At 42.2% G+C, this 26,996-nt stretch overlaps 1 protein-coding gene across 1 annotated transcript in view; it reads left to right on the top strand.

The window, feature by feature from the left end:
* LGMN (legumain) overlaps positions 1-26,699 on the top strand; it is a 45,446-nt gene extending 18,747 nt beyond the window's left edge. Inside the window, exons 3-14 of the mRNA XM_074956142.1 lie at positions 11,063-11,160; positions 12,217-12,298; positions 14,373-14,458; positions 16,417-16,492; positions 17,092-17,154; positions 18,168-18,234; positions 19,600-19,718; positions 20,425-20,514; positions 21,642-21,839; positions 22,579-22,749; positions 23,879-23,946; positions 25,895-26,699. Coding sequence (XP_074812243.1) covers positions 11,063-11,160; positions 12,217-12,298; positions 14,373-14,458; positions 16,417-16,492; positions 17,092-17,154; positions 18,168-18,234; positions 19,600-19,718; positions 20,425-20,514; positions 21,642-21,839; positions 22,579-22,749; positions 23,879-23,946; positions 25,895-25,934 — 1,158 coding nt within the window. The 3' untranslated portion in view covers positions 25,935-26,699. The remainder of the gene's footprint in view (positions 1-11,062; positions 11,161-12,216; positions 12,299-14,372; positions 14,459-16,416; positions 16,493-17,091; positions 17,155-18,167; positions 18,235-19,599; positions 19,719-20,424; positions 20,515-21,641; positions 21,840-22,578; positions 22,750-23,878; positions 23,947-25,894) is intronic.
* Positions 26,700-26,996: the final 297 nt, after the last annotated feature.

The raw sequence follows: 26,996 nt of genomic DNA, 5'->3' as shown, positions 1-26,996 counted from the left end.
ATTTGCAAATGAATTCCAATTCAAACAGTCTCTCGCTGGAGTCTGGATTTGAAGTTTTTTTGTTGTAATATCGCAACCTTCATGTCTGTAATCGCGTGACCAGAGAGATTGAAGTGTTCTCTGACTGGTTTATGAATGTTATAATTCTTGACATCTGATTTGTGTCCATTTATTCTTTTACGTAGAGACTGTCCAGTTTGACCAATGTACATGGCAGAGGGGCATTGCTGGCACATGATGGCATATATCACATTGGTGGATGTGCAGGTGAATGAGCCTCTGTTAGTGTGGCTGATGTTATTAGGCCCTGTGATGGTGTCTCCTGAATAGATATGTGGGCACAGTTGGCAACGGGCTTTGTTGCAAGGATAGGTTCCTGGGTTAGTGGTTCTGTTGTGTGGTATGTGGTTGCTGGTGAGTATTTGCTTCAGGTTGGGGGGCTGTCTGTAGGCAAGGACTGGCCGGTCTCCCAAGATTTGTGAGAGAGTGTTGGGTCATCCTTGAGGATAGGTTGTAGATCCTTAATAATGCGTTGGAGGGGTTTTAGTTGGGGGCTGAAGGTGACGGCTAGTGGCGTTCTGTTATTTTCTTTGTTAGGCCTGTCCTGTAGTAGGTGACTTCTGGGTACTCTTCTGGCTCTATCAATCTGTTTCTTCACTTCCGCAGGTGGGTATTGTAGTTGTAAGAATGCTTGATAGAGATCTCGTAGGTGTTTCTCTCTGTCTGAGGGGTTGGAGCAAATGCGGTTGTATTGCAGAGCTTGGCTGTAGACAATGGATCGTGTGGTGTGGTCAGGGTGAAAGCTGGAGGCATGTAGGTAGGAATAGCGGTCAGTAGGTTTCCGGTATAGGGTGGTGTTTATGTGACCATCGCTTATTAGCACTGTAGTGTCCAGAAAGTGGATCTCTTGTGTGGACTGGACCAGGCTGAGGTTGATGGTGGGATGGAAATTGTTGAAATCCTGGTGGAATTCCTCAAGGGCTTCTTTTCCATGGGTCCAGATGATGAAGATGTCATCAATATAGCGCAAGTAGAGTAGGGGCGTTAGGGGACGAGAGCTGAGGAAGCGTTGTTCTAAGTCAGCCATAAAAATGTTGGCATACTGTGGGGCCATGCGGGTACCCATAGCAGTGCCGCTGATCTGAAGGTATACATTGTCCCCAAATATAAAATAGTTATGGGTAAGGACAAAGTCACAAAGTTCAGCCACCAGGTTAGCCGTGACATTATCGGGGATAGTGTTCTTGACGGCTTGTAGTCCGTCTTTGTGTGGAATGTTGGTGTAGAGGGCTTCTACAGCCATAGTGGCCAGGATGGTGTTATCAGGAAGATCACCGATGGATTGTAGTTTCCTCAGGAAGTCAGTGGTGTCTCGAAGGTAGCTGGGAGTGCTGGTAGCATAGGGCCTGAGGAGGGAGTCTACATAGCCAGACAATCCTGCTGTCAGGGTGCCAATGCCTGAGATGATGGGGCGCCCAGGATTTCCAGGTTTATGGATCTTGGGTAGTAGATAGAATATCCAGGTCGGGGTTCCAGGGATGTGTCTGTGCAGATTTGATCTTGTGCTTTTTCAGGGAGTTTCTTGAGCAAATGCTGTAGTTTCTTTTGGTAACTCTCAGTGGGATCAGAGGGTAATGGCTTGTAGAAAGTGGTGTTGGAGAGCTGCTGAGCAGCCTTGTGTTCATATTCCGACCTATTCATGATGACAACAGCACCTCCTTTGTCAGCCTTTTTGATTATGATGTCAGAGTTGTTTCTGAGGCTGTGGATGGGAAAACCTGGATTTGTGCTGGAAATGGCCCAACTTGATTATCATACACATTGTAAGGAGAGTGATCACTTTAGATAAGCTATTACCAGCAGGAGAGTGGGGTGGGGGGAGGTATTTTTTCATGCTTTGTGTGTATAAAAAGATCTTCTACACTTTCCACAGTATGCATCCGATGAAGTGAGCTGTAGCTCACGAAAGCTTATGCTCAAATAAATTGGTTAGTCTCTAAGGTGCCACAAGTACTCCTTTTCTTTTTGCTTGCAAAGTGACAGACTAAACCGGAAAAAGACCTCCTTTTACCAGAATAAAAGTAACCACATGGGGAGTTGTGGTGGTATGAGTGGTTTAAATTCACACCCTATCTTGTGTGGGTGTAACTTCCCCATGTAGATAAGCCCTAAATGTACAGAGAGAGAAGGTGACAATGGTTAGGAAGCTGCATCAATTAGATAATTTTATTGAAAAGAGCGAGTGTTTTGCACTTGAGGTTTTACAGTGTTAACACCTGGATGGTTGGTATCACCCCTTATCTCCACTGCAGTAAATGAGTCCTATGGGGGAAAAAAAAGATTTAGAGTGTATTGGAAAGGACATTGATGAGAAAATGAGTTGCTCTAGTCTGCTTTGAATGTACATATAATTAAAAAAACCTACCAAAACAAACACTGCACACACAATCCCCCCTCCCCCCGCCGTCCCTGGGGGGTAGGGGAGAGGGTGAGAGAACAAATGACTCACAGGACAGATGTTCGTCACATTGCTTAAGGCACGACTGAAAGACCTTCAGATACTTCAATGATGAGGACTGTTTAAGAACAGATATAGAACAGAATAATGTGAAAAGTACTTCCAGACAGCAGATGCAAGAAATGTAAAATGATAAAATGTGGTGCTAACACCAAAAGAAGTAAAACAATCACGCAAATAACAAACATCGCTATGAGAACAGTGTAGGAGGATGTGTTTGGGAAGATAAGTAATGGAAATGAGATTTTTAGACATATCAAGCAGTAGCAATGGCACCAAAATGCGGAGGAGGAGGTTGAAAAGTTCAGAGAAAAGATGCTGAAGCAATGCTGGGGGTGGGAGGAGGAGAAAGGGCCACAGTATGGAGGAGGGTATAACAGCAGCAACAAGTGGCAAGTAATTTAGCTGAGGCTGGTTGCCCTGTCTAGATTAAAATGATGTAAAGCCTAACCTACAGAACCTTTTACCAGCATAGCTATGTCAGTTAGGAGTGGTGGTGTTGTTTTTTTTTGTTTTTAACCGATATAGCTATACCAGTAACAGCTGTAGCCTAAATACAATTATACAGGTATACCTGTGTTTATACTGGCATAGCTTATGCCAGTTCCCCAACCTGGCATAAACTATACCATTATAAACACAGTTTCTCTGATATAACTGTATCCACATGATAAGGTTTTGATGGTTTAACTATACAGGTAAAGCCTAATGTAGACAAGGCTTAAGACAGAATATGCAAATCCTCACTTTTTGCCTTTTAAATGTCTCCCAATATATCCTCTCTCTTCTTCAACTGATATCTATTACAGTTAGTAGCAGTAGTACGGGGGGCACCTGGAGGCCTGCTGAGGTGCTATTTGTGCCTAATGCTTTGCAATCCCAGGGTAAAGAGATGTTTCCTCACCCCAAAAAGTTCTACCATCTAATTAAGTCAAGATGTAATAAATGAGTGTAACACACAATAGGGAAAAGGAGAAGACAAAGGAAACTCATACAAACCTGTTTACAAAGGCTAGTTATGTACACAGCTGAATGGTTCTGAGTTGGTTAATATTTGTACATCAGAAGTTTTTATTGTCCATCTATTTGGAGCTTGTTTTTACAGGGAAATGTACTATAATTATACCACTATAGTTATACTGGTATAACTCCTAGTGCAGACACACTTATTCCAAAATAAGAGTGCCTTTCTCTAGTTTAGTTTATGTCAGTATTGTGTAATTTAGTTATACTGGTATGGTTATGCTGTTAGGTTTCCCTGTGTAGCTAAGCCCATAGCCATTTACTGTAGGCACCACAGAAGAAGTAGATCTTTGGGAAGAATTTCAAGGTTAGAAGAGTGACTGTACAGATTAGTGCTTTCCAGTTCTCTTTTTCCCTAGCAAACCTCACAAACGTCTGCTTCATATCTTACGTTTTTACACTGCTCTCTCCTATTCTTGTCTATTGTCAAGATCTGTGTTTAACGTAAGCAGTTTGGGGTAGGGACTGGTGAAGTGCCATGCAAATGTCAATGTTGAAATATAAATATTTAAGTTTACAGAGCTGGATGGAAGAAAATCTCGTCTGATGTAATAGGAAATATAACTCCTTTAGTAAGGATGGGTAGATTTCCAAAGTAAATCATGTGACGAGATTGTGCTACAGCAGATTTTTTTTTTTTTTTTTTTTTTTTTTAAAACATGGAACGTACCTCACCTTTTCCTGGAATCTTGCTCAATTACCACCCCATCTCTATGTCAGACTCTGAAGACAGGGCTTTTCCTATATTATTAACATTTCACTAATTTAACTAAATTTGATCTAATTAAACCAGGTCAAACCCCTAATGTGGACACTCCTAAACCAGTTTAACCTTTGCTTAGCATATGCTAATAAATTACTGATTTAAACTAAGCCAATGTAAGTGAGGTTTAATCACGTTTCAGTGTCTACATCAGGAGTTCTCTCTGGTTTAATTGGGTTGATTTAATTAAACCTGTGCAACTTTTCTAATGTTGACTAGATCAGGGGTGGGCAAACTATGGCCCGTGGGCTGGAACCAGCCCGCCAGCCATTTTAATCCAGCCCTCAAGCTCCTGCTAGGGTCTGGGGATTGCCCCACTCCGACGCTCCAGTTGGGGAGTAGGGTCGGGGGCCGATCCATGCGGCTCCCGGAAGCAGCGGCATGGCCCCCCTCTGGCTCCTGTGTGTAGGGGCAGCCAGAGAGCTCCACTCTGCATGCTGCCCCCGCCCCAAGTGCCACCCCCGTAGCTCCCATTGGCCGCAAACCACAGCCAATGGGAGCTACAGGGGCAGTGCCTGCAGACTGGGCAACATGCAAGGCTGCCTGGCTGCGCCTCGCATAAGAGCTGGAGAAGGGACTTCTGGGAGCTGCTTCCGGGAGCCCCTTGAGGTAAGCGCTGCCCGGAGTCTGCCCCCCTGAGCCTCTCCCCATGCACCAACACCCTGCCCCAGCCCTGATCCCCCTCCCGCCCTCCAAACCCCTCGGCTCCAGCCCGGAGCACCCTCCTGCACCCCAAACCTCTCATCCCCAGCCCTACCCCAGAGTCTGCGCCCCAAGCCAGAGGCCTCACCCCCACACACCCCAACCCTGTGCCCCAGCCCTGAGCCCCCTCCCGCCCTCCAAACCACTTGGTCCCAGCCCGGAGCACCCTCCTGCACCCCAAAACCTTCATCCCCAGCCCCACTCCAGAGCTCGTACCCCCTGCCCCAGTCATGATCCCCCTCCCGCCTTCCAAACCCCTCGGTTCCAGCCTGGAGCACCCTCCTACACCCCAAACTCCTCATCCATAGCCCCACCCCAGAGCCCACACCCCCAGCTGGAATCCTCACTCCTCTCCCCCCTGCACTCCACCTTCCTGCCCCAGCCTGGAGCCCCCTCCCGCACCCTGAACTCTTCAGTTCTGGCCCCACCCCGGAGACTGCACCTGCAACCAGAGCCATCACCCCCCCCCTCCGCACCCCAACCACAATTTTGTGAGCATTCATGGCCTGCCATACAATTTCTATTCCCAGATGTGGCCCTCGGGCCAAAAAGTTTGCTCACCCATGGAGTAGATCATAGGAAGGGGTTAGAATTAAAAACAAAGAAAAAAGCAAACCTCACCACCACACACAGCATAACCTGAAAGAAAACCTCTCTTGGTGTAATGCTATTTGAAGTTCCACTGAAATGTTGAAAAATGCATTTCTGGAAAATTTCTTAGTTATCTAGGGGTAGAGGAGAATTATTTTGTCCGTAGACCATTAAATCATCAACGGATTGTAGAACTAAAATAATTCGTTCGTGAGGGAAGTTTCTAAAACAAAATATTAGCGCTTTCCTCGTGGAGACATGTATTTTTTATATAAGATCACTTTAATGTACATTGTAATTTCTGTTATAAAAAAGAGATTTAACTATAGCAGTAGTGTTCTCTCTTTAAAGAAAATCTGCACATTCATATCCTGTTTATAATAAGGGCAAGAGTTTGATTAGAAATTCTGTAGTTTAGCTTTTCACACAACTTGTGTTTACATACCCTTAAGATACTTAGGGTTATTCCACAAGGAATGTAATTAGGCGCGGGAGAATTTGTCCTAGCTCAAAACTGACCAAGTTAATTTTTCAAATGTCAGACCGCATAAATCATAACTGTTTAGGCCAAGCACTAAGTCGTCTAAGGCCTAATCCAGAGCTCATTGCAGTCAAGGGGAGTCGTCTTCTCCACTGGACTTTGGATCAGGCCTTCAGTGCGTGGGATTTTAGTTTAGATTTCTTTGCAGAAGGCATTATGTTCCCAGTAACCTTTCAGTGACGTCTATTATGCATAAGAAAACTCTACAAAAACATTCATGTAATGAATGGCTTTTCCCCCCCCCCAAATCAGGACTGGGAGCAAATTGGATTTTAATTGTACAGAGATGGGTACTAATACTGTCAGTAACCATTTCTGTGCTATAATCTAATTGCTCCAAGCCCTGATTGGAAAAAAATTATTTGTATTACCATAGCAGGCATGAGTCCTGGTAATGGACCAGAAGGACCGTGTTGTGCTAGGCCAGCGTTACTCAAATGCGGCCACCGTGGCCACATGCCGCCACCAGGGGCTTTTCTTGTGGTCACAGCCTTCTGGGCTGCGATGCGGGGAGTGCAGAATAGAGCCCTCTCCCACTCCCTGTTGCTCCTGGATGCTGGGGCGAGCAGCAGGGGTTGGGCCCTGCCCCCGTCTGGAGTCACCTGGGGCACAACGCTGGAGGAGCAGGCAGCCAGAGAGTTCCCCACCTTCCCATGGGTGGTGGGGCTCAGGCTTTGGGCTTCAGCCTGGGATGGCGGAGCAGCAAGCTCTGTCTGTGGGGCTTCAGGCTCCAGCCCTGGGCTCTGGCTGCACAGTGGCAGGCCCCAGGCTCCAGCCACATGGCTTCAGGCTCTGTCCCTGGACCCCATCCTCCGGGCCGCGGGGCTTTGGGAAGTGGCCACAGGGCTTCAGTCTCCAGGCCCCCACTGCCTCCCCAGCCCCATCTCCCCTGGCCCCCCACTGTCTCCCCCAACCCTCCATACATGGCTTAATTTGCCAGGACTGATTAAGTCTACTGTGAAAAGTGATACCAGTATATTTGTTAATATCACTTTTCACAACAGACTTACTAGGTAGCAATAAATAAATTACAATGATTTGGATGTGTATATGTGCATATTTATTTGATTATCCCAAAGCTAATCAAGTATTTTAGGAAAAAGTGAGAGAGTGGCCATCAGCAAGAGTTGGTGGCCACACTCCGAGGCCACCAAAAAATTTGTCCTGTGTTAGGCAACGTACAAATAAAAATATTGTTCCCACCCCAAAAAGCTTACAACCCTAGTATAAGACAATGGATAATGGGGGGGTGCTTTTCTTGACCTGCTGCTCACAAACCGGGTAGAATTAGTGGGGGAAGCAAAAGTGGATGGGAATCTGGGAGGCAGTGACCATGAGTTGGTTGAGTTCAGGATCCTGACGCAGGGAAGAAAGGTAAGCAGCAGGATACGGACCCTGGACTTCAGGAAAGCAGACTTCGACTCCCTCAGGGAACAGATGGCCAGGATCCCCTGGGGGACTAACATGAAGGGGAAGGGAGTCCAGGAGAGCTGGCTGTATTTCAAGGAATCCCTGTTGAGGTTACAGGGACAAACCATCCCGATGAGTCGAAAGAATAGTAAACATGGCAGGCGACCAGCTTGGCTTAATGGTGAAATCCTAGCGGATCTTAAACATAAAAAAGAAGCTTACAAGAAGTGGAAGGTTGGACATATGACCAGGGAAGAGTATAAAAATATTGCTCGGGCATGTAGGAAAGATATCAGGAGGGCCAAATCGCACCTGGAGCTGCAGCTAGCAAGAGATGTCAAGAGTAACAAAAAGGGTTTCTTCAGGTATGTTGGCAACAAGAAGAAAGCCAAGGAAAGTGTGGGCCCCTTACTGAATGAGGGAGGCAACCTAGTGACAGAGGATGTGGAAAAAGCTAATGTACTCAATGCTTTTTTTGCCTCTGTTTTCACTAACAAGGTCAGCTCCCAGACTGCTGCGCTGGGCATCACAACATGGGGAAGAGATGGCCAGCCCTCTGTGGAGATAGAGGTGGTTAGGGACTATTTAGAAAAGCTGGACGTGCACAAGTCCATGGGGCCGGACGAGTTGCATCCGAGAGTGCTGAAGGAATTGGCGGCTGTGATTGCAGAGCCCTTGGCCATTATCTTTGAAAACTCGTGGCGAACGGGGGAAGTCCCGGATGACTGGAAAAAGGCTAATGTAGTGCCAATCTTTAAAAAAGGGAAGAAGGAGGATCCTGGGAACTACAGGCCAGTCAGCCTCACCTCAGTCCCTGGAAAAATCATGGAGCAGGTCCTCAAAGAATCAATCCTGAAGCACTTACATGAGAGGAAAGTGATCAGGAACAGTCAGCATGGATTCACCAAGGGAAGGTCATGCCTGACTAATCTAATCGCCTTTTATGATGAGATTACTGGTTCTGTGGATGAAGGGAAAGCAGTGGATGTATTGTTTCTTGACTTTAGCAAAGCTTTTGACACTGTCTCCCACAGTATTCTTGTCAGCAAGTTAAGGAAGTATGGACTGGATGAATGCACTATAAGGTGGGTAGAAAGCTGGCTAGATTGTCGGGCTCAACGGGTAGTGATCAATGGCTCCATGTCTAGTTGGCAGCCGGTGTCAAGTGGAGTGCCCCAGGGGTCGGTCCTGGGGCCGGTTTTGTTCAATATCTTCATAAATGATCTGGAGGATGGTGTGGATTGCACCCTCAGCAAATTTGCAGATGATACTAAACTGGGAGGAGTGGTAGATACGCTGGAGGGGAGGGATAGGATACAGAAGGACCTAGACAGATTGGAGGATTGGGCCAAAAGAAATCTGATGAGGTTCAATAAGGATAAGTGCAGGGTCCTGCACTTAGGATGGAAGAATCCAATGCACCGCTACAGACTAGGGACCGAATGGCTAGGCAGCAGTTCTGCGGAAAAAGACCTAGGGGTGACAGTGGACGAGAAGCTGGATATGAGTCAGCAGTGTGACCTTGTGGCCAAGAAGGCCAATGGCATTTTGGGCTGTATAAGTAGGGGCATAGCGAGCAGATCGAGGGACATGATCGTTCCCCTCTATTCGACACTGGTGAGGCCTCATCTGGAGTACTGTGTCCAGTTTTGGGCCCCACACTACAAGAAGGATGTGGATAAATTGGAGAGAGTCCAGCGAAGGGCAACAAAAATGATTAGGGGTCTAGAGCACATGACTTATGAAGAGAGGCTGAGGGAGCTGGGATTGTTTAGTCTGCAGAAGAGAAGAATGAGGGGGGATTTGATAGCTGCTTTCAACTACCTGAAAGGGGGTTCCAAAGAGGATGGCTCTAGACTGTTCTCAATGGTAGCAGATGACAGAACGAGGAGTAATGGTCTCAAGTTGCAATGGGGGAGGTTTAGATTGGATATTAGGAAAAACTTTTTCACTAAGAGGGTGGTGAAACACTGGAATGCGTTACCTAGGGAGGTGGTAGAATCTCCTTCCTTAGAGGTTTTTAAGGTCAGGCTTGACAAAGCCCTGGCTGGGATGATTTAACTGGGAATTGGTCCTGCTTCGAGCAGGGGGTTGGACTAGATGACCTTCTGGGGTCCCTTCCAACCCTGATATTCTATGATTCTATGATAACAGATGGATATAGACCAGTGGTTCCCAAACTTTTCAGGGTCATGTCTCCTATTACGCCGGTCTGTACCCCACCCCCCCAGAGCCTGCTGGAAGCAGGTCCGTGGCTTGGAGAGGGGGATGCGGACAGGGTGAAGGGGGTTGAGGCTGGGGTCACAGCTGGGGGCCAGGCCAGCAACAGAGCTGGGTGGCACTCCCTCCCCACCCCACTTGGGGTCTGGCCCAGGCCGTAGCCACCCCCACCTCAACATTCCTCCATGCCCCCCCTCTCCCCCAGTGGGGTGCCTCCCAGAGTTTGTGGACCTCCGATTTAGACAAATAGATTAGGGTGGCGCAAGGAAACAAGACTCTGTTGATTGGCATGATAGGCAGTGGTCTCAGCTGCCGACCCACTGTCAAGATTTTTGTAGGTATTATAGCAAAGAAAAGTTTTAAGGAGGAATTTGAAGGTGGATAATGAATTCGTTTTGGAGATGTTTACAGGGAGCTTCTCCCAAGCATGGAGGGCAGCCTGGGAGAAAGCACTAATGTGCTTGTTTGAAAGTTTAGCAAGTGGGTGATGGAGGCTGGTATTATTGGCCTATCATAGGTAAGAATTGACATTTCAATTGCAAAGGAGAGATAATAGGTAGGGTTGGGGATAGGCTGTGAAGGGCCTAGAAAATGAATATAAGCAGTTTATGTTCAATGCAATGGAGAAGAAGTCATGAGTGGAGGACTGCTACGAGAGGGATGACATGGTCAAAGCGGCAGGCTAGTAGAAAGCCATTAAGCCTTTGATGACAGCTGTGTGTTCAGGCTTTCCGGAGGCTCTCAATCCTTCATATTTACAACTAGTTACTGAAAGCCCATGCTGTTGCACGGGCGTCATTCAGAAAGTCATGTGTTTAAAAAAACAAAACAAAACCACACAAACACCTGAAAATGGAGCCCTTGTTTCCCATACACTATGTTGTAGTGAGAAGTATTGCAGTTTGTACATGTTTCCCAAAGTCTGTGCACAGAGCTCACCCTGGCCGGAGGGACACGCACCTTTTTGCAACCCCCAGCTTCTCTGATCAGCTGCCACGTTCCACCTGCCACAGAATCTTCGCACTCCAACATTCCAGCCTGTTCTCACAGGAACCAGTGATGCTAGAATCTGGTGATACTCTGAACAGAAAGAGCTCTCAGCCATCATTATAACTGTTTTCATCCCTTCACACTGACTTAAGACATTTTAGGCTTCAGAGTGACAATTGTGAAATCCTGTTACTTAGATGAGGATGTTGGTCCGGAGTTTCTTTAGACAAAATCTTATAAAGTGATTCTCTTTTGTTCCCAAAGATTAACAAGGAATTAGCAAGGACATTCTGCTCTATTTCAGGCTGATGTATGCCATGCTTACCAGATTGTACACCGAAATGGAATTCCAGATGAACAGATCATTGTCATGATGTATGATGACATTGCAGAAAATGAGGAGTAAGTGAAGAACATGGCAAGAATATTAAACCATGTATATTTTTTTCTGTTCCATAGTTAGCAGTAGTACTTTGTGTGTATGTAGTATCTCACAAAGAAGAATCCTAAGCACTTCACAGAGTATGTACAGGGACCACTTCACCCATCACTGAAATGAGTTCACTTTAGGATGCATACCTTGCAAATTTCTAAATTTCAAGAGTAAGATCCTGATTTCAGTTATGGCAGTGTAAATTCAGAGCTCCGTGGTAACTTACTTTTGCATGTTGTGAAACAAGTAAACAATCTTAATTTTTTATTATACATAGTAAAAATCATCTGTTATGTAGTGCTTTACAGTACAGACATGCCTATATAGTGTGGATATCTTTAAGGGCCCTTGTCAGCCTGTTTAGTCCCCAAAGCATACTTTCCATAAAAAAGGAAATTCCCATGCATCATCTGATTTGGTACCTTTGGCCATATTTGCCTTTATAATACAACCAGCTCTTACATTGCACTTTTCACCAGTAAATATTGAAGTGCTTTATAAAGGAGGTCAGTATTTATGTGCAGCTGCACCCAGTTTCAGTTTCAGCCACACCTTAGTCAACTGCCTTAATTGATAAACAGAATTAGGTGACACTAGCTGGTTAATATTTTGCTATCAGTGTCTGCAATTACACAGCACTGGCAATGGTTCAGGTGTCAAAAGAGAATAAAACCATTTCAAAGCAGAACCAAAGCAAGGGCTACTTGAAGCACCTAAACTGATAAATCCAGGGATTATAGCCATCACGGACCATGTCCTGCACCCTCAGAACAATTTACCTGGTCTTGCCACTGGGTTCATGGGGCTTGAGCTGGGCATATGTAATTGATAAAGGCACAAAGACCTCCACATGATCATTCAAAAATCAGTTTTAAAGAGTTGATGCTTTTGTAAATAAATATGTACAAATATTTGGGCTTGATCTTGTCGACGTTTCATGACCTTTTAATATTTTTCTAGTTAATTTGTTGGCGCTATACGGCATATGAATTATTCTTAATACATGTGTCCAACTTAAATTTCAGAAATCCAACCAAAGGCATCATCATCAATAGACCCAATGGCACAGATGTGTACAAGGGAGTGCCAAAGGATTATGTACAAGAGGTAGGACTGAAGTAATCTCTATTATTCAACCAGTATGTTTGAGATTTAACATTACCTAGTGACCCAAGTAAATCTTTTTTCACCCCCCAGACTGTTAGATATTCCCTAATACATTTAGTATTAAGCCTCTGGTTGATACAAAGCACTGGAGGGTGTTCATCCAGTTGGATGGCTTGGCCAACCTTTCCTAACTAGGATGTAAACAGAGGGCATATTAAAATGGAGCAGAAACTCCAACTCCAACTCTATAACAATAGACTATTCCATTATTTCTGCACCATACTCAGAGTGAGGGGAGGGGAAATCTTACAATTAAAAAAAAATCATCAATAACTCAATATGTAAACATGTACTGATTAAATTTAACTGTAGTTTATGGCTCAGTAGCCCAATATCTGAGTAATTTACAAGTTGCTACTGAAAGTATGCTACACTGCATACTCCTTATTGTGGGATATAGAGTATGTACGCTGCATGCTCCCCTAGCATAGGTCTGAAGAGCAGTGTAGATGGTGAAGCACGGCTTAGGTGAGTAGAGTGAGGACAAGCCTGAACTCTGTGGGCATATACTCTACACAGCTCTATATGTCCAAGCAGTGCCTCCCATCTACATTGCTATTTTTAGCAGTGTAGTGTCCCTCTGTCTCCCTGCTGCCAGAGTCTTTCTGTGCCACAGGGGAAGGCTCTGGCATTGGAGAAGGTCTCTGGTGCAGGGAAGCAGCAGGTAAGGGCTCTGGAAGCTCCCATCTGTCTCTCCCCTGCCAGAGCCTTTCCTTCCCACAGTGAAAGGCTCTGGCAGTGGGGAGCTGCCAAAGTCTTTCCCTTCTGCCTCCCCACTGCCAGAGCCTTTCACTGCTGTGTGTAGCTGCACACCACAGTGACACAGCGTGCTTTTTACTGTGGCATGTAGCTACACATATCCTACACACTGCCACCAGTGGTGTGCCATGTAGACGTACTTAAATAGGAGGTAGTCTCAGAGATCTGCGTATGCAACCATAAAGGCTGTTGCAAAGAGCTATAAAAACAGCACTTAAATTTCTGTTCATACTGTCACCTGAGTGCTTATCTTCTCTACACTTCATTGAAAGTAATCATTAACTTTTCAAATAAAGACATTCCTAACTTTGTTAAAAAAAAAAAAGTTACTTATTTCACTGAATCCTGCCAGTAGTCAGAGACTTCTACTGGATAAATAATATTGTTTAGCAAATGTGGCTTAGGTTTTGTACTTGTTTAACTGGAAATGAGCAGCAGTAGCCCTTTGGTATCAGCTTAAATGACAAGAACTTTTTGACAGAGTGAAATCTACTTAAAGGGATTGAGAAAAATCAGTTGCTTAACAGAGGAGGATCAGAACTGTACTGGATATAATAAATTTGGGATACTTTCAGGCAGTCTCCCATGAGAGGAGATCACCTACTAACGGTGACGAGAAGTATAGGTTTCATTGTATTTTACACGTGCAATGACTGGAGCGTTTTCCTAGCTTCTTTCACTATGACTGTTGCCTGATTTCCAAGAGCAGCCATGATCTAACAAACTGCAGTGAGTGACCATCATGATTAAGGACTTGTCTACACCAGAAAGTTGTACTGGCATACTCCAAGGTATAAATTTAAACAGATACCAGTTATACCGGTATAACTATGTACATGCTTATTTTGGAATAGGTGCCTTTTTTCAGTTTAGCTTATGTCGCTTTAGAAGGAGGTTAAGCTAAACCAAAGAACCACTTTTATTCCAAAATACCTGCCCACATTGGGGTTTATACTAGTGTATCTATATCATTTTAGGTATACTGGTATAATTATACTGGTATAGTATAATTTCCGGTTATAGGAAACTTTCCTGTATAGATAAGCCCTTACAGGAAAAGAAAAATGCTGCATAAGAAGATCAGTAATAATGGTTATCATAGGAACCAGCTCCCAAAGCCCACCCCAACAGCATTCCTCTGCATTGTAAAACACTCGTTGGTTCTGTCAGACAGAACCAGCCTGTCTAGGCGAGTAGATAAGGTTGACTGTTACTGCGCTTCATATTTAAATTTTAAAACTCTCTTGATCTGTAGGATGTTACTCCAAAAAATTTCCTTGCTGTTCTGAGAGGTGATGCTGAAGCAATGAAGGGCATAGGATCAGGAAAAGTATTAAAAAGGTAACATAAAAGTTGTGTTCAGGAAATGATAAATCATATCACATGGGTGGACACTCATGTGCTGATGTTGAGTAATGGGATTTAAATGCAATCTTAGTTATATTGTTGTCCAGACTGAGGATTAGCAAGACTGGTCAATGGCTATTCTACATCTTTGGAATTAGTAATGTGACAATTCTACTTTTTTAGCAATCTAGTATCAAAAAGTGTGTCTGTATCTGATGGATACCAAATATAGTGTGGACTGAGATCTAGATATCCACAATAGAGAGCAACTTGACTATTGCAGACAAGTTGGTGGAGAGAGAGGGGAACTCTGGCATTGGAATCAGGTGGAAGAAAGGAGAAAAGTTACAGAGCTGGACTGTATTTAAATTGGTCATTGCCACAGAGCTGTCGTCACGTGAGGCTTTGCCTACATAACTCAGGCTTAAAATATTCAGTGTATAAATACAAGATTAGAAGCGCTGAGAAGGGTTCCGAGCTTTTATTAATGAATATTTTGCTGTACTACTGCAAAATTGCTAAACTGGAATGAGGTCTAAAAGGTGACCACAGCTAAACATTTCATTAGCCAAATTAAAAATTGCACTTTGGCCCATGGTACTCATACATGGGCATTTTCAACCTGCCTCCCTCTTCCCCCCCACATAGTTGTAAGTAAGGGAGTGGATGTGCAGGGGTCTCAACATTTATTGCTACTCAGTAAAAGGACAGTAGTTAACCTTACTTGCATCCATGCATAGTTGCCATTTGCATGAATGGAACAATCTTCTGATCCCTGCGGCAGACTACACAATGTCTTCTGAAATCAAGGCCTTTAAGTATCCAATACACAAAGAATTTCAGAACCAGACTAGTACAAAAAAATCTGAATTAAATAAATAAAATAAATAAAAAACAAATTTTAGCAGAATAGAGAAATAGTTGAATCCTAAATTGGATAAATGCAACCATATAATTCAGAGCAGCTTGGCCACATTGTAATTGTGTGAAGGAAGACGCTCATTAAGGGTCTTAACAACAATGAAGAATCTTTAGAATCTTTTCCTATTATTGCTATATCTTTTAGGTATGGAATTCCTGTGTGAACTGTGTCTGGTACTGGCCTACAATATTCCAGATACATCAGGGGAAGATGAAAACCCATAATGCATCTGGTCCTATTGTGCATTACTGTACAGATGGTTTGTCTACACTTGAAACGCTACAGCAGCCCAGCTGTAACTGCACCACTGTGGCACTTCAGTATAGACACTATTTATGCTGATGGGAAGGATTCTCCCATCGGTGTAGGTAATACACTTTAATAGAGCATCAGGGATTAGAAGGCTAAAAATCCCATATTTGAGTACATTGCATTCTTTGAACACATTTAAAATGTACCAGTGTTTTCTGATATTTGCAGCATATATTTATGAAGCTGAACTAGATTAACCTAAAATTAAAAATAATCATAGAAATAGCTATTGATTCTCAGGTTTTATAGAACTATTTTACAAAAGCTTAATCTGGGACTAAAATGACCCAAAATGTTTATATTACAAGAATAAGACACTTAAATCCATTTACATTGCTAGTGTGAAAATTCTGAGCCTCTTAAGAGAGACATAAAATCATACAATTGTAGGACTGGAAGGGACCTTGAGAGGTCTTCTAGTCCAGTCCCCTGCACTCACGGCAGGACTAAGTATTATCTAGAAAGACCATCCCTAACAGGTGTGTGTTTTGTTCAGTTCAGGATTCTGGCTTTCTACTGCATTCCTTTTCTACTCATCCATCTCTTCCCATAAGTATCCAAAGTGTAGTACGTAATTTAAAAAGGCGGTATAGATGAGACTACATCTTCTGATTTATCTTCACAGATACCAGCATGTCTCAATACTATAACAGGTTTTTATGTAAAGACTCAGCTGAAATGTTTAGAAAGTCAGTTGTTTCTGAATTTCTCTTGGCAGTGGTCCCAAGGATCATGTGTTTGTTTATTTCACTGACCATGGAGCCCCTGGACTACTGGCTTTTCCTAATGATGATGTAAGCATTTTATTTTGAACATTTTTAAAGTTACCATAAAAATAAATATTTCTAAATCTAAATTTCTTAACACACTGTTTTTTCTTGGAAAGAATATAAGGGGCCATGTTCTGATCTCCCACTTTACACCAGCTCTCAGTCTGGGACATGATATAAAATAGAATACTTAATGTTTGAAAGCTGAGGTCTAGACAGACTATTTATTTGTTGTGTGATTTTTATTGCCTAGCTTTGCAGTGCATCATTCAGACCTTTGTGGGTATGATTATTCATCTTGCACACTGTAGTAAATATTGTAACCTCTGTTTCCCGGGGGGCAAAACATTGGGGGTAAAAAATATAACTCCATGTTAAATTTGGACTTTATGATCACAGACTACAGTAAATCACTTATTTAAGTACAAAAGGGGTACAAGTGTGGATTAAATATTCAAGCAACTCTCTTGTGAACTCTAACAATGAAAATATTTATATCTCCAAACAGTTAGAAGCAGTCATATATAAAAAGTAGGAATCATTTATTCTGATGAAATTAGTTTCTTCCCTTATTTATTTTGCTGAATTATGGTGGTATTAAAACAAGTGTTCTTATTTTACAGCTCCATGTAAAGGACTTGAACAAGACCATTTATTACATGTACCATAACAAAAAATACCAAAAGGTAAACAACAGTTTATCAGATATGAAATTAATAGAGGAACTAATGCAGAGGAAGCATCTTTGTGACATCTTTGGCTGCACTTCCCTCAATTGTTTAAACAATAAAATCATAGTTATTGAAGAGGAAGATGATTCAAAGCCTGAAATTTAGATGGATGCCCATCTAAATGGGATATACATTCCATTTTTGGACCGTCTTCAGTTGCTTACTTTCCAGTTGTAACATGTGATTTATTTGGATCAATGTTGAAAGGTTTCATATCCTGATTTAGCAAAGTCCTGTGACTCCCATATATTTTGATCACCAGTAGAATTGAAAAACACCCACTATCACTTCACTCCTGCTTCTTGTGCTTTATTCACCCTTGACCCTATGTATTATTACTGTAGGAACCCTGTGTATATCTTGTGATTCACTGCTGGTTATTGTTACAAAATAACAAGTCAGCTGAGGATAAAGGGATACTTACAAAAGCTAACATTTAAATTAAACAACCCACCAATTCTTTTATCTAAGTGGTTTCTATTCCCATTTCAGCACAGGTGAAGTCACTTAGAGCAAAGAAAACTAATTGGTATCTATAGCTGTTTGTTAGATTACCTTCTTAAATAAACTTTTTATTAATCATGTCAGAGTACTAGTTAGTTGTGTTTAGGTCTGTATAAGTGGTGGTGATGTCTCAAAAATACTGAGGCTACAGCCAACTCAAAATGGTATACTATTTCCAATTTAAAAAAGCTGACCAGCTAGTTGAATTCTGCTTGAATTAGCAAAAAGATCCATGTGAGATGTACATAGAAAAGTCATTAAGAAACCTTTTCAATGCAATTTTTTTCACTTGTTTCAGTTTTTCAAAGCAGGAAGTGAGCTAATTTGCCTTTATGTGTAGGACTATGTGTAGTGTGCTGTTTTAGTGGATTATCAGTAAGGACCAGATTAATTAGCGTCTGAAAGGAGATGAAACTCTTCTCCAGCCCACAGTTTTTTCCTAACATGTCTCACTTATTCTGCAGCTGGTGTTTTACATTGAAGCGTGTGAATCTGGATCAATGATGAACCATTTGGCTGATGATATCAATGGTAAGTGATCAGTCAGCTTTTTGGCCTGGCGTTTCCTAGCTTGAAATGGTCAAAATCTCTCGTGGCCAATGTGCTGCATATCCTGACTTGATCAGAAGTGTGGAGGGCAGTCCTGGGATTATTGCACCCACCTTCATGCAGAGGTTTAGCAGAGTGTCAGGACTGTTGGGTTCTGTCATTAGCTCTGCCACCAACTTGAGACTTGGTTTTTGACAACCTCTTTTCTCTTCAGCCATCTGCAAAATGGTGTGTTACTCACCTACCCTCAAAAACAAGTTGCAAGGTTTAATTGATTATTTGTTAAGCATTTTAAGAATGTACCATGGAAAGAATTATGAAATGCAAACTGTTAAAAAGGCAATAAAGTCTTCAGTTTTGGTGTTCTGCTTTTCACCAGATTCTAACTCTTTTCTGCCTGAAACAAAATGACTTGTATATACAAAGAAATAACTATTGTTATATTGATATCACAAATGCTACATTCAACCTCCTTCAAAAATTCCTGCAAACATACAAAATATGCCATGCTATGTCTTTAGCTACTGAGGTCTTTTGGGTGTCTGAGTTTTTCAGAGCTAGGATTAGGCTTCCTGTCCCAGTAATGGGATGACTTGCAGAGTGTTTTGAACTGGTATCCCATTGTATTAGAAAATATTTGATTGGTAATAGAACATTGTTGGATGGAGCTGTTCTAAAGATTTTTTTTTTTTTTTACCTTAGTATGCTCAATGAAGAGTGTTAATAATGTACAGTATTACTCCAGTGGCAGTGTTTTCTGGAAAAGAGGAATTTCAGGGATATTAAATGAGACAAGGTGTGGGTGAGGTCGTATCTTTTAGTTTTACACTGAAGAAGAGCTTTCTGTAGCTCAAAAGCTTGTCTCTCTCACCAACAGAAGTTGGTCCAATAAAAGATTAAACCTCACCCATCTTGTCTCTGTAATAACCTGGGACTGACAGGGCTACAACAACACTGCATAGGGACATTCAATGTTATTCCAAATCAAATATCAAATTAATACCAATTGTTAGCATGCAGAATAGGCAGTTCAGCTGATCAGTTAAGAATCTATCCTTCAACTAAGATAGCGTTTGTATTTGCAGTGTTTTGAATAGAAGCTTTTGATCAAAAGCCTCTTTCCCCAACCTACACACTCTTCATTATATGCTCACAATAGAACACACAGTTGGTAAAAGAAAAAGAGCTTTTTCAGTGCACCAACAGCAACTGTGGACAAAATATTAGCAGGCTGATTTTTCAATTCAAAGCCCTGAAGTAAATGAATAAAATCCATGACATTCAGACAAGTATAGCAGACAGTTAAGTACCACTTAAATAAAGACTGCTCTTCCATTTGTCTTATAGTTTATGCAACTACTGCTGCCAATCCTAGGGAGTCTTCTTATGCATGTTACTATGATGATAAGAGACAGACCTACCTAGGTGACTGGTACAGTGTCAACTGGATGGAAGATTCTGATGTGGTAAGTTACTTAGATCAAGTATTTGGTGCTTTAAATTTAAGACAAATTATAAAGCTTTAAGCATTACAGTTTTTCTTTATACAAGTGTTTATCCTTTAGGTTTTATTTAAGATTAAAAATTGTTTAAATTCTTAATCCTTAGTAATGTGGAACTGGATGGCTTGTAAACTTAAACACTTTACTGACAAATTCAATATTTGTGCAAGTTGTTCATTTGGACATCTTTAAATTTAGTTCAGAAACTTAATTCCTCTTTGGTGGGTGTTGAAGTGGAAAAAATAAGAAACAGCCTAGCCACTAATTTTGAGTTCACTTAGCCTGAAGTTACTAATTTGGGCCAACATCATGGCAAGCTTTTGAACATGAATCTCAAAGTGCAGTTACTGAACAGTGTATCCAAGTTTCCTTAATGATCCTTAAATATGAACAAAAGCTACTGCCATTCATTAAGTGTTGTTTTGAACCAAATTTACAGTAGTAACGAAACACTTTAGGGATTTTTTACTGCAGTTTGAGAAGATGCCATAGAATCTCAATTTCACCCAAGTTTCCTAACGTTTCATTTAATCTCTTTTGAAGTGCTAATAGCCATTGCCCTGGTATTCACCTCCTGCTCAGAGGGAAGCTAAGGCTCTTCTAAATTTTCCTTGCATTTTTACAACAGCCATATTTTGATGTCTATAAACATATACATTTCTTCATGCAGGAGGATCTGAAAAAAGAAACTCTCCATAAGCAATTTCTGATAGTAAAGAAACACACCAACACCAGCCATGTAATGCAATATGGAAACAAAGTGAGTATTCATTTAAGTGGTTTCCAGGTCAAGTCCTTCCCATATATTTTAATCCCTTCAAAATTGCTGTACCCTGATGAGGGGACAAATCCTCAGCTTCTGAATATCTACCTGAAAAACTAAAACCTGCTCAAAAGCTAGAGAAGCAGAATGCAAGATCTGAATTTTGTAGCTCAGGCCTGTAGCCACTCATATCTAGAACTGCAGACATTCAGTCTCTGCATTTACTCTTCAGATTGGAAAGTGCAAGACAGGAACCAAGAATTTCTCATTTCTCCCTCTTTACCCCCCATGTCCACAGCAGTTTGTCCTTCCTTCTACACGGTGAACTCTTACTCCTTCCTAATTCTCTGCTCACACCCTCAGAAGGGCCAGTAGCCATTTGTTGCTCCTCAGCCCCTCAACCTGTATGGGCATCTTGAGCACAGAGTTTCATGCTAGCCTCCTAGCTACTCCTTTGTTCTCTGCTGTTGCTGCGGTCACGATTGCCTTGAGGCCTGATGAGAAAGCAGGGCATAGTGACCAGGCATGCAGAATAGAATGGGAAATTCCTGGTCAGGTTTGCCTTCTTGCACCAGATCTCACCTGGCTCTCTTCTCCTACATGGATATAGCAAAAAGAAATGAGGTCTATGGGCTAACGCAGGGAACGGAGCGTGAGGAAACAAGGGTTCTCTTCATGATGCTGATTTAACCTCCCAATGCTTCACTTTACCCATCCATAAAAGGGGTGTACTAGACATATTGCCAGAGTATTGTGAGCCTTAATAAATGATAATAAAATGCTTTGAGCTCTTTGGGTAGAAGGTGCCATAAACTGGCAAGTTATTCATAAACGCAATTGAAAGCATCTTATCCCATTGTACTAATAAAATGATTTTCTGACATGGTCTTCAATCTGTAAAATTCAGGCTGTTCAACCTGATGGCCTTTTGCCTTAGGGAACTTTGAAAATGAAGATTAGCCACTTTTAAGGCAACCTACTGCTTGTAAAACAATACTTACCTTCATATGCCTTCCGTAGCCAAGCGAGTTTAGAAAATTAACAGGCCTGCATGGCAACACAAAGGACCTCTGTCTAGCAGAGATGTTTAACCTGTGTGTGTTTGTTTTCTTTCCAATGTGCAGAGCATCTCTTCTATGAAAGTGGTGCAGTTTCAGGGCATGGGAAGGAAATCCACTCCTATTTCACTGCCCCCAGTGGCACACTACGATCTCACTCCTAGTCCTGATGTGCCTCTTGAAATCATGAAACGGAAGCTGTTGGCTACCAATGATATTTATGAGGCTAAGAAGATTGCAGGGGAGATGAAAACACATCTAGAGGTAAAGCTAAAAATTCTAACTATTGTTCATAAGGCCAGATTCAGTTCCATTATATGGATGTAGATCAAAAGTAACTCCAGTGTGACTCATGGAGTTACTGCAAATTGACCCCAATTCATGACAAAAATACATCTTATACCAGTAACAGCCATTCTGATATTTTTCTCCACAATTATTTAAACTTCCGAGATCTATAGACAAGGCATCTTACCAAACGGGACTATAAACATGCAAAAACTAACCTACTAGATTGTACTGCCAGTGGTTCTACCACTAGGGGATATCCTCTCGCCCCCATAATTCTCGCACAAGAAAACCATACTTCAGAATGACTGCTTACTTTAGCCTTTCAGAGATCAGACTTTCTCCGAAATCTCTCTAATATCGTTATTGAAGAGCAAATACATTTTCCCAGAAAGCTGCTACAGCAAGTCTAGTCACGATTACTGTATGTTTCTCCTCCTTTTTGCAGGGAGAACTAATAGGTTAAATGGAGGCTCTATTGGAAGCCCACAACCTGTAACCTTTCTGATTTCCCTTCTTATTTGTTCATGTTTTATTAAGGGGCTGGCCCAAAAGGGACTGTAAGTTCAATGTTATTTCTTTTAGAAAACAGGGTATTTTTTAAAAGCCCAAGGGTTTGTTTGTTTTTTTGAAAGAAGGAAGTGGCATTCAGTTAATAGTCTCCAAGTTAGGGTCAGGAAAAGCACATTGTAAGTTGTCTTTGCTTTGTGTACAGGCTAAACAGATTATTCAGGAATCCATGCGAAAGATCATATTCTTCGTAACAGCATCCAAGGAGCGAACTGAGCAAATTCTGTCAGACAGACTGACCATCAGTGACTATGACTGCTACCAGTCAGCAGTGAATTACTTCAAAGCCCACTGCTTCAACTGGCACTCTCCCTTGGTAAGTGTAACGTTAACAAAAAAAACAATAGATTTTTCAGTTGGACAAGCACAGCTGCCAAGATGTTCTTTCAAAGTCAGTTTTTACCAAAAAGGAAAATTGGGATTATTGAACACTCCTGTATTTTCACTTTAATAAAACTTGAAACATTTTCAGAAGTAAAAGGAAAGACACTCCGTCTGCAAGCAACTATCTACAAGTAACAAGATGATCAAAATAGAGGAAGGATTTCCTTCCTGCCTTTTACTGTTTTCTCCTTGCCTTTCAAGAGTAACAGGACATTCAATATTGGTTTTTAATCAACTCAATGCAATTAACAGCAGCCTTGAAATATAGTACCTAATATATATAATTATATCCTACAAAGAAATCCCCTTGACTGTATGTTGTACACTACCTGTGACTGCCTACTACATATTATTTGGTTCTTGTTGAGTTCACAGACGTAGTTTTTGAGAGCTTTACTACAAATAATTACTTTTGTTACAGTAGTATCCAAGTCTCAGTCACTGTGCAGTGCCCCATTGAGCTAGGCACTGTACAAACAAGTAACAGAGAAATCGGTCCCTGTCTCAAAGAACTCACAGTCTAGGTGTCACACAAGACAGATGCAGAAAACAGACAAATGGGTGGGTTGAGAGGATGCAGCAACCGTAAAACAGAATTTAGTGGAAAAAGCAGAAGTCTTAAGTCATCACTTGTCTAATCTATGAAGCACTGAGAGTGCTCAGCACTGTGAGTGCTCAGCACTGTACATGAGACAAAAGCAGCTATGCTCTCTGCCTTAAGGAGCTTACAATCTAGAAACACCATCCAACACAAGGGGAGGTCACATTGGTCTACATTAGAGTTGTGGTTTCATTGACATTGGTTAGAATTATGAGTCTTGCATAAGAAGGGAATCTGCTGTGAGATCTGAATAAAGAAGATGGAATTAAGGACATTGTATGGCTGAAGGTGCAATGAAAAGTGTGAGAGAGGGGTAACTTTAGTCTGATCTTGGAATATTCCAACAAGGATAGAAATCATTGGTGTTAACAGCATCTACAAAGCTCTTTTACTGCTATCTTAAATAAAAAGAGGCTGGGATTTGACATGGAAATGGTTAATGTTCTTTGTTCAATTGCAGTACGAGTATGCTCTGAGACAGCTGTATGCCTTGGTCAGCGTTTGTGAAGGAGGATATCCTATTGACAGGTAATTCAGCTTGCAATAGCAGCCTTATTTATTGCCTTATACACCGCGCTGATTAGGTCTCAACTGGAGTTTTGTATCCAGTTCTGGGTGTCACATTTGAGGAAAGATGTGGACAAATTGGAGAAAGTCCAGAGAAGAACAACAAAAATGATTAAAAGTCTAGAAAACATGACCTATGAGGGAAGATTGAAAAAACTGGGTTTGGTTAATCTGGAGAAGAGAAGACAGGGGGGACATAACAGTTTTCAAGTACAAAAAAGGTTTTTGCAAGGAGGGAGGTAAATTGTTCTCATTAACCTCTGAGGATACAAGAAGCAATGGGCTTAAATTGAAGCAAGGGCAGATTAGGTTGGACATTCGGAAAAACTTCCTAATTGTCAGGGAAGTTAAGCACTGGAATAAATTGCTTAGGAATGTTGTGGAATCTCAGTCATTGAATATTTTTAAGAGCAGGTTAGACAAACACCTGTCAGGGATGGTCTAGATCAGTGTTTCTCAAATGTGGCCTCTTGGGCTGTGATATGGGGGAGGAAAAGTAGAGCCCTCTCCCACTCCCTGTTGCTCCTGGTTGCTGGGGCCAGCAGCAGGGGTTGGGCCCTGCCCCCATCTGGAGTCACCTGGGGCACAACGCTGGAGAAGCAGGCAGCCAGTGAGTTCCCCACCTTCCCATGGGTGGCGGGGTTCAGGCTTTGGGCTTCAGCCCTGGGGTGGCGGGGCAGCAAGCTGTCTGTGGGGCTGCAGGCTCCAGCCCTGGGCTCTGGCTGTGCATGGCTTCAGGCTCTGTCCCTGGACCCCATCCTCCAGCTGCAGGGCTTTGGGCTGTGGCTGCAGGGCTTCAGGCTCCAGCCCTCCACTGCCTCCGGAAGCCCCGTCTCCCCAGACCCTCCATCCATGGTTCAATTTGTCCCCAGGCTTGCCAGGGCTGATTAAGTCTGCTGTGAAAAGTGATACTTGTATGTTTATTAATAATCACTTCTCACAACAGACTTACTAGCTAGCAATAAATAAATTATAATGATTTGGACGTGCATCTGTGCATATTTATTTGGTTATCCTAAAGCTAATCAAGTATTTTAGGAAAAAGGGAGAGAGCAGCCACCAGCAAGAGTTGGTGGCCGCATTCTGAGGCCACCAAAAAATTTGTCCTGAGAACCCCCTTGAGCGCATGGGACTGGACTAGATGATCTCTTGAGGTCCCTTCCAGTCCTTGTTTAAAAAGCAGAAACTGATAATTTGTAAATGTTTGACTACCTGTTAGCTGCATATTTTTTACTTCTCTGCTCAGTCTATTTTGTAAATAGTATTCATAAGGTACAGCTACACTGCACACTCCTTTCAGCAGTATATATAGAGTAAAAAACACTACACACCCCCTCACTCAGGTATAAACATCAGCACAGACAGTGAGGCACTGCTTAGGTGAGTAAAGGCACGACTGAGCCCTGTGGGTATGTACGCTACACGGCTCTCTATTCCGCAAGCAGCACCTCCCCATCAACACTGCTATTTTTAGCATCGTAGCAGTGCCTCCCTGCTGCTGGAGTCCTTCCACACCACAGGGAAAAGCTCCAGAAGTGGGGAAAAGGCTCTGGCAGCTTCCCACTTCAGGGCCTTTCCCTGCTGTCTCCCTCCACCAGAGCCTTTCACTGACACATGTAGCTACACACTGCAATGCGGACACAGCCCGTTTTTCCCTGCGGCGTGTAGATACACATATCCTACACTGCCACAAGAGATGTGCAGCATAGCCGTAGCCTGAATCTTAAAATGGCAAGACTGTTTTTGAAAAGGCATCTCTACCATAACTAGTCTTTATTTACATTATGGATGCAGATACCCAATGAGTAGATACTAATTTCCTTATTTAAAACTATCACATTAAATGAATCTAAATAAGGAGAGACTATGATGTATTTATAATTGTTGTTGTTGTCGTCATCTGTTGCAGAATACAACTGGCCATGGACCATGTGTGCCTTGGATATTAATGGAAACAACATTCCCATTAATAATCCTTACTAAAAGCGATAGCCTTTTTTGACACTGTAATCATCAGGACTACAACTGCATGCAAAGAGAAGAGAAATGTCAACCACTATATCAGTTTTAAGTAACGCAGTAGGAGCGGTGTTGGACACCACTGAACAGATTCAGCTCGTAAAAGCCTCCCATCTGACATTATGGACTTTATTGCATCCCCTTAGTATTTCGGATATAACTGGTGTTCTACAAAATGCATTTGGGCAGGGTTACTGTTACCCATGCAGCACTTGAAATGGAAATGGTAATGGTTTGTTTCAAAGCCCAAAGCAGGCTACAGTAGCGTCATTTTTAAGAGTCTCCAGTTGAACACTACACACAGTCTATTGGGGATCCTAACTTTATGATTAAAATTTGATCTTCAATTATTTTGCATTTGAAACTTGATGAATACTAATTAGCTTTAAAAAGTGGGGGTTTTATTATTAATGAATTATGTTTCCAGTGACTATTTGCAAACTGGTTGAAAAATGAAGAAGCCATAGTTTGTACATCAAGCTCTAAATCCTTTACAGTATAAAGAAATCAGTTGTACTTGAGAATTATCCAATTTGTAAATTGAATGGGCATAAAGTTGCACTGTTTCCCAAAGAATAAAAAAAAATTGTCTAATTCTGTAACTTTTAGCACCATTATGTGTTATGTACACACAAGTCTGCAAGAGATAGTACAGCACTTGGAATTATCTTTGAATAAAAAGAAAGTTGAATGTCCCATGGGCTTTAAGGCATTATGCTGTTGTGTCTTAACAAAAAACTTGTTTCAGGAGCTAAGTAAAAGCTTGTACATTTTGTGTGACTGACTGAAATGAACCTCCAAACTCTACACTTATAACCTGCTTAAAACACATACACTGTCCTCTCTTAAACTGTGTCCCAAACACTTACTTGAAGAAGCCACTTTCTACTGAGATGTCTCAGTGAGTCATAAGCTGAGAGACAGCTATATCAAATTATAAAGTGCTTTGTAATAGTTTAAAATTCCCCATACCTTTCTTTCCTGTTCTTCAT

Source organism: Natator depressus, chromosome 6 (assembly GCF_965152275.1).
Source record: "Natator depressus isolate rNatDep1 chromosome 6, rNatDep2.hap1, whole genome shotgun sequence".
Taxonomy (NCBI): Eukaryota; Metazoa; Chordata; order Testudines; family Cheloniidae; genus Natator; species Natator depressus.
This window is presented reverse-complemented; position numbering and strand designations above follow the sequence as displayed.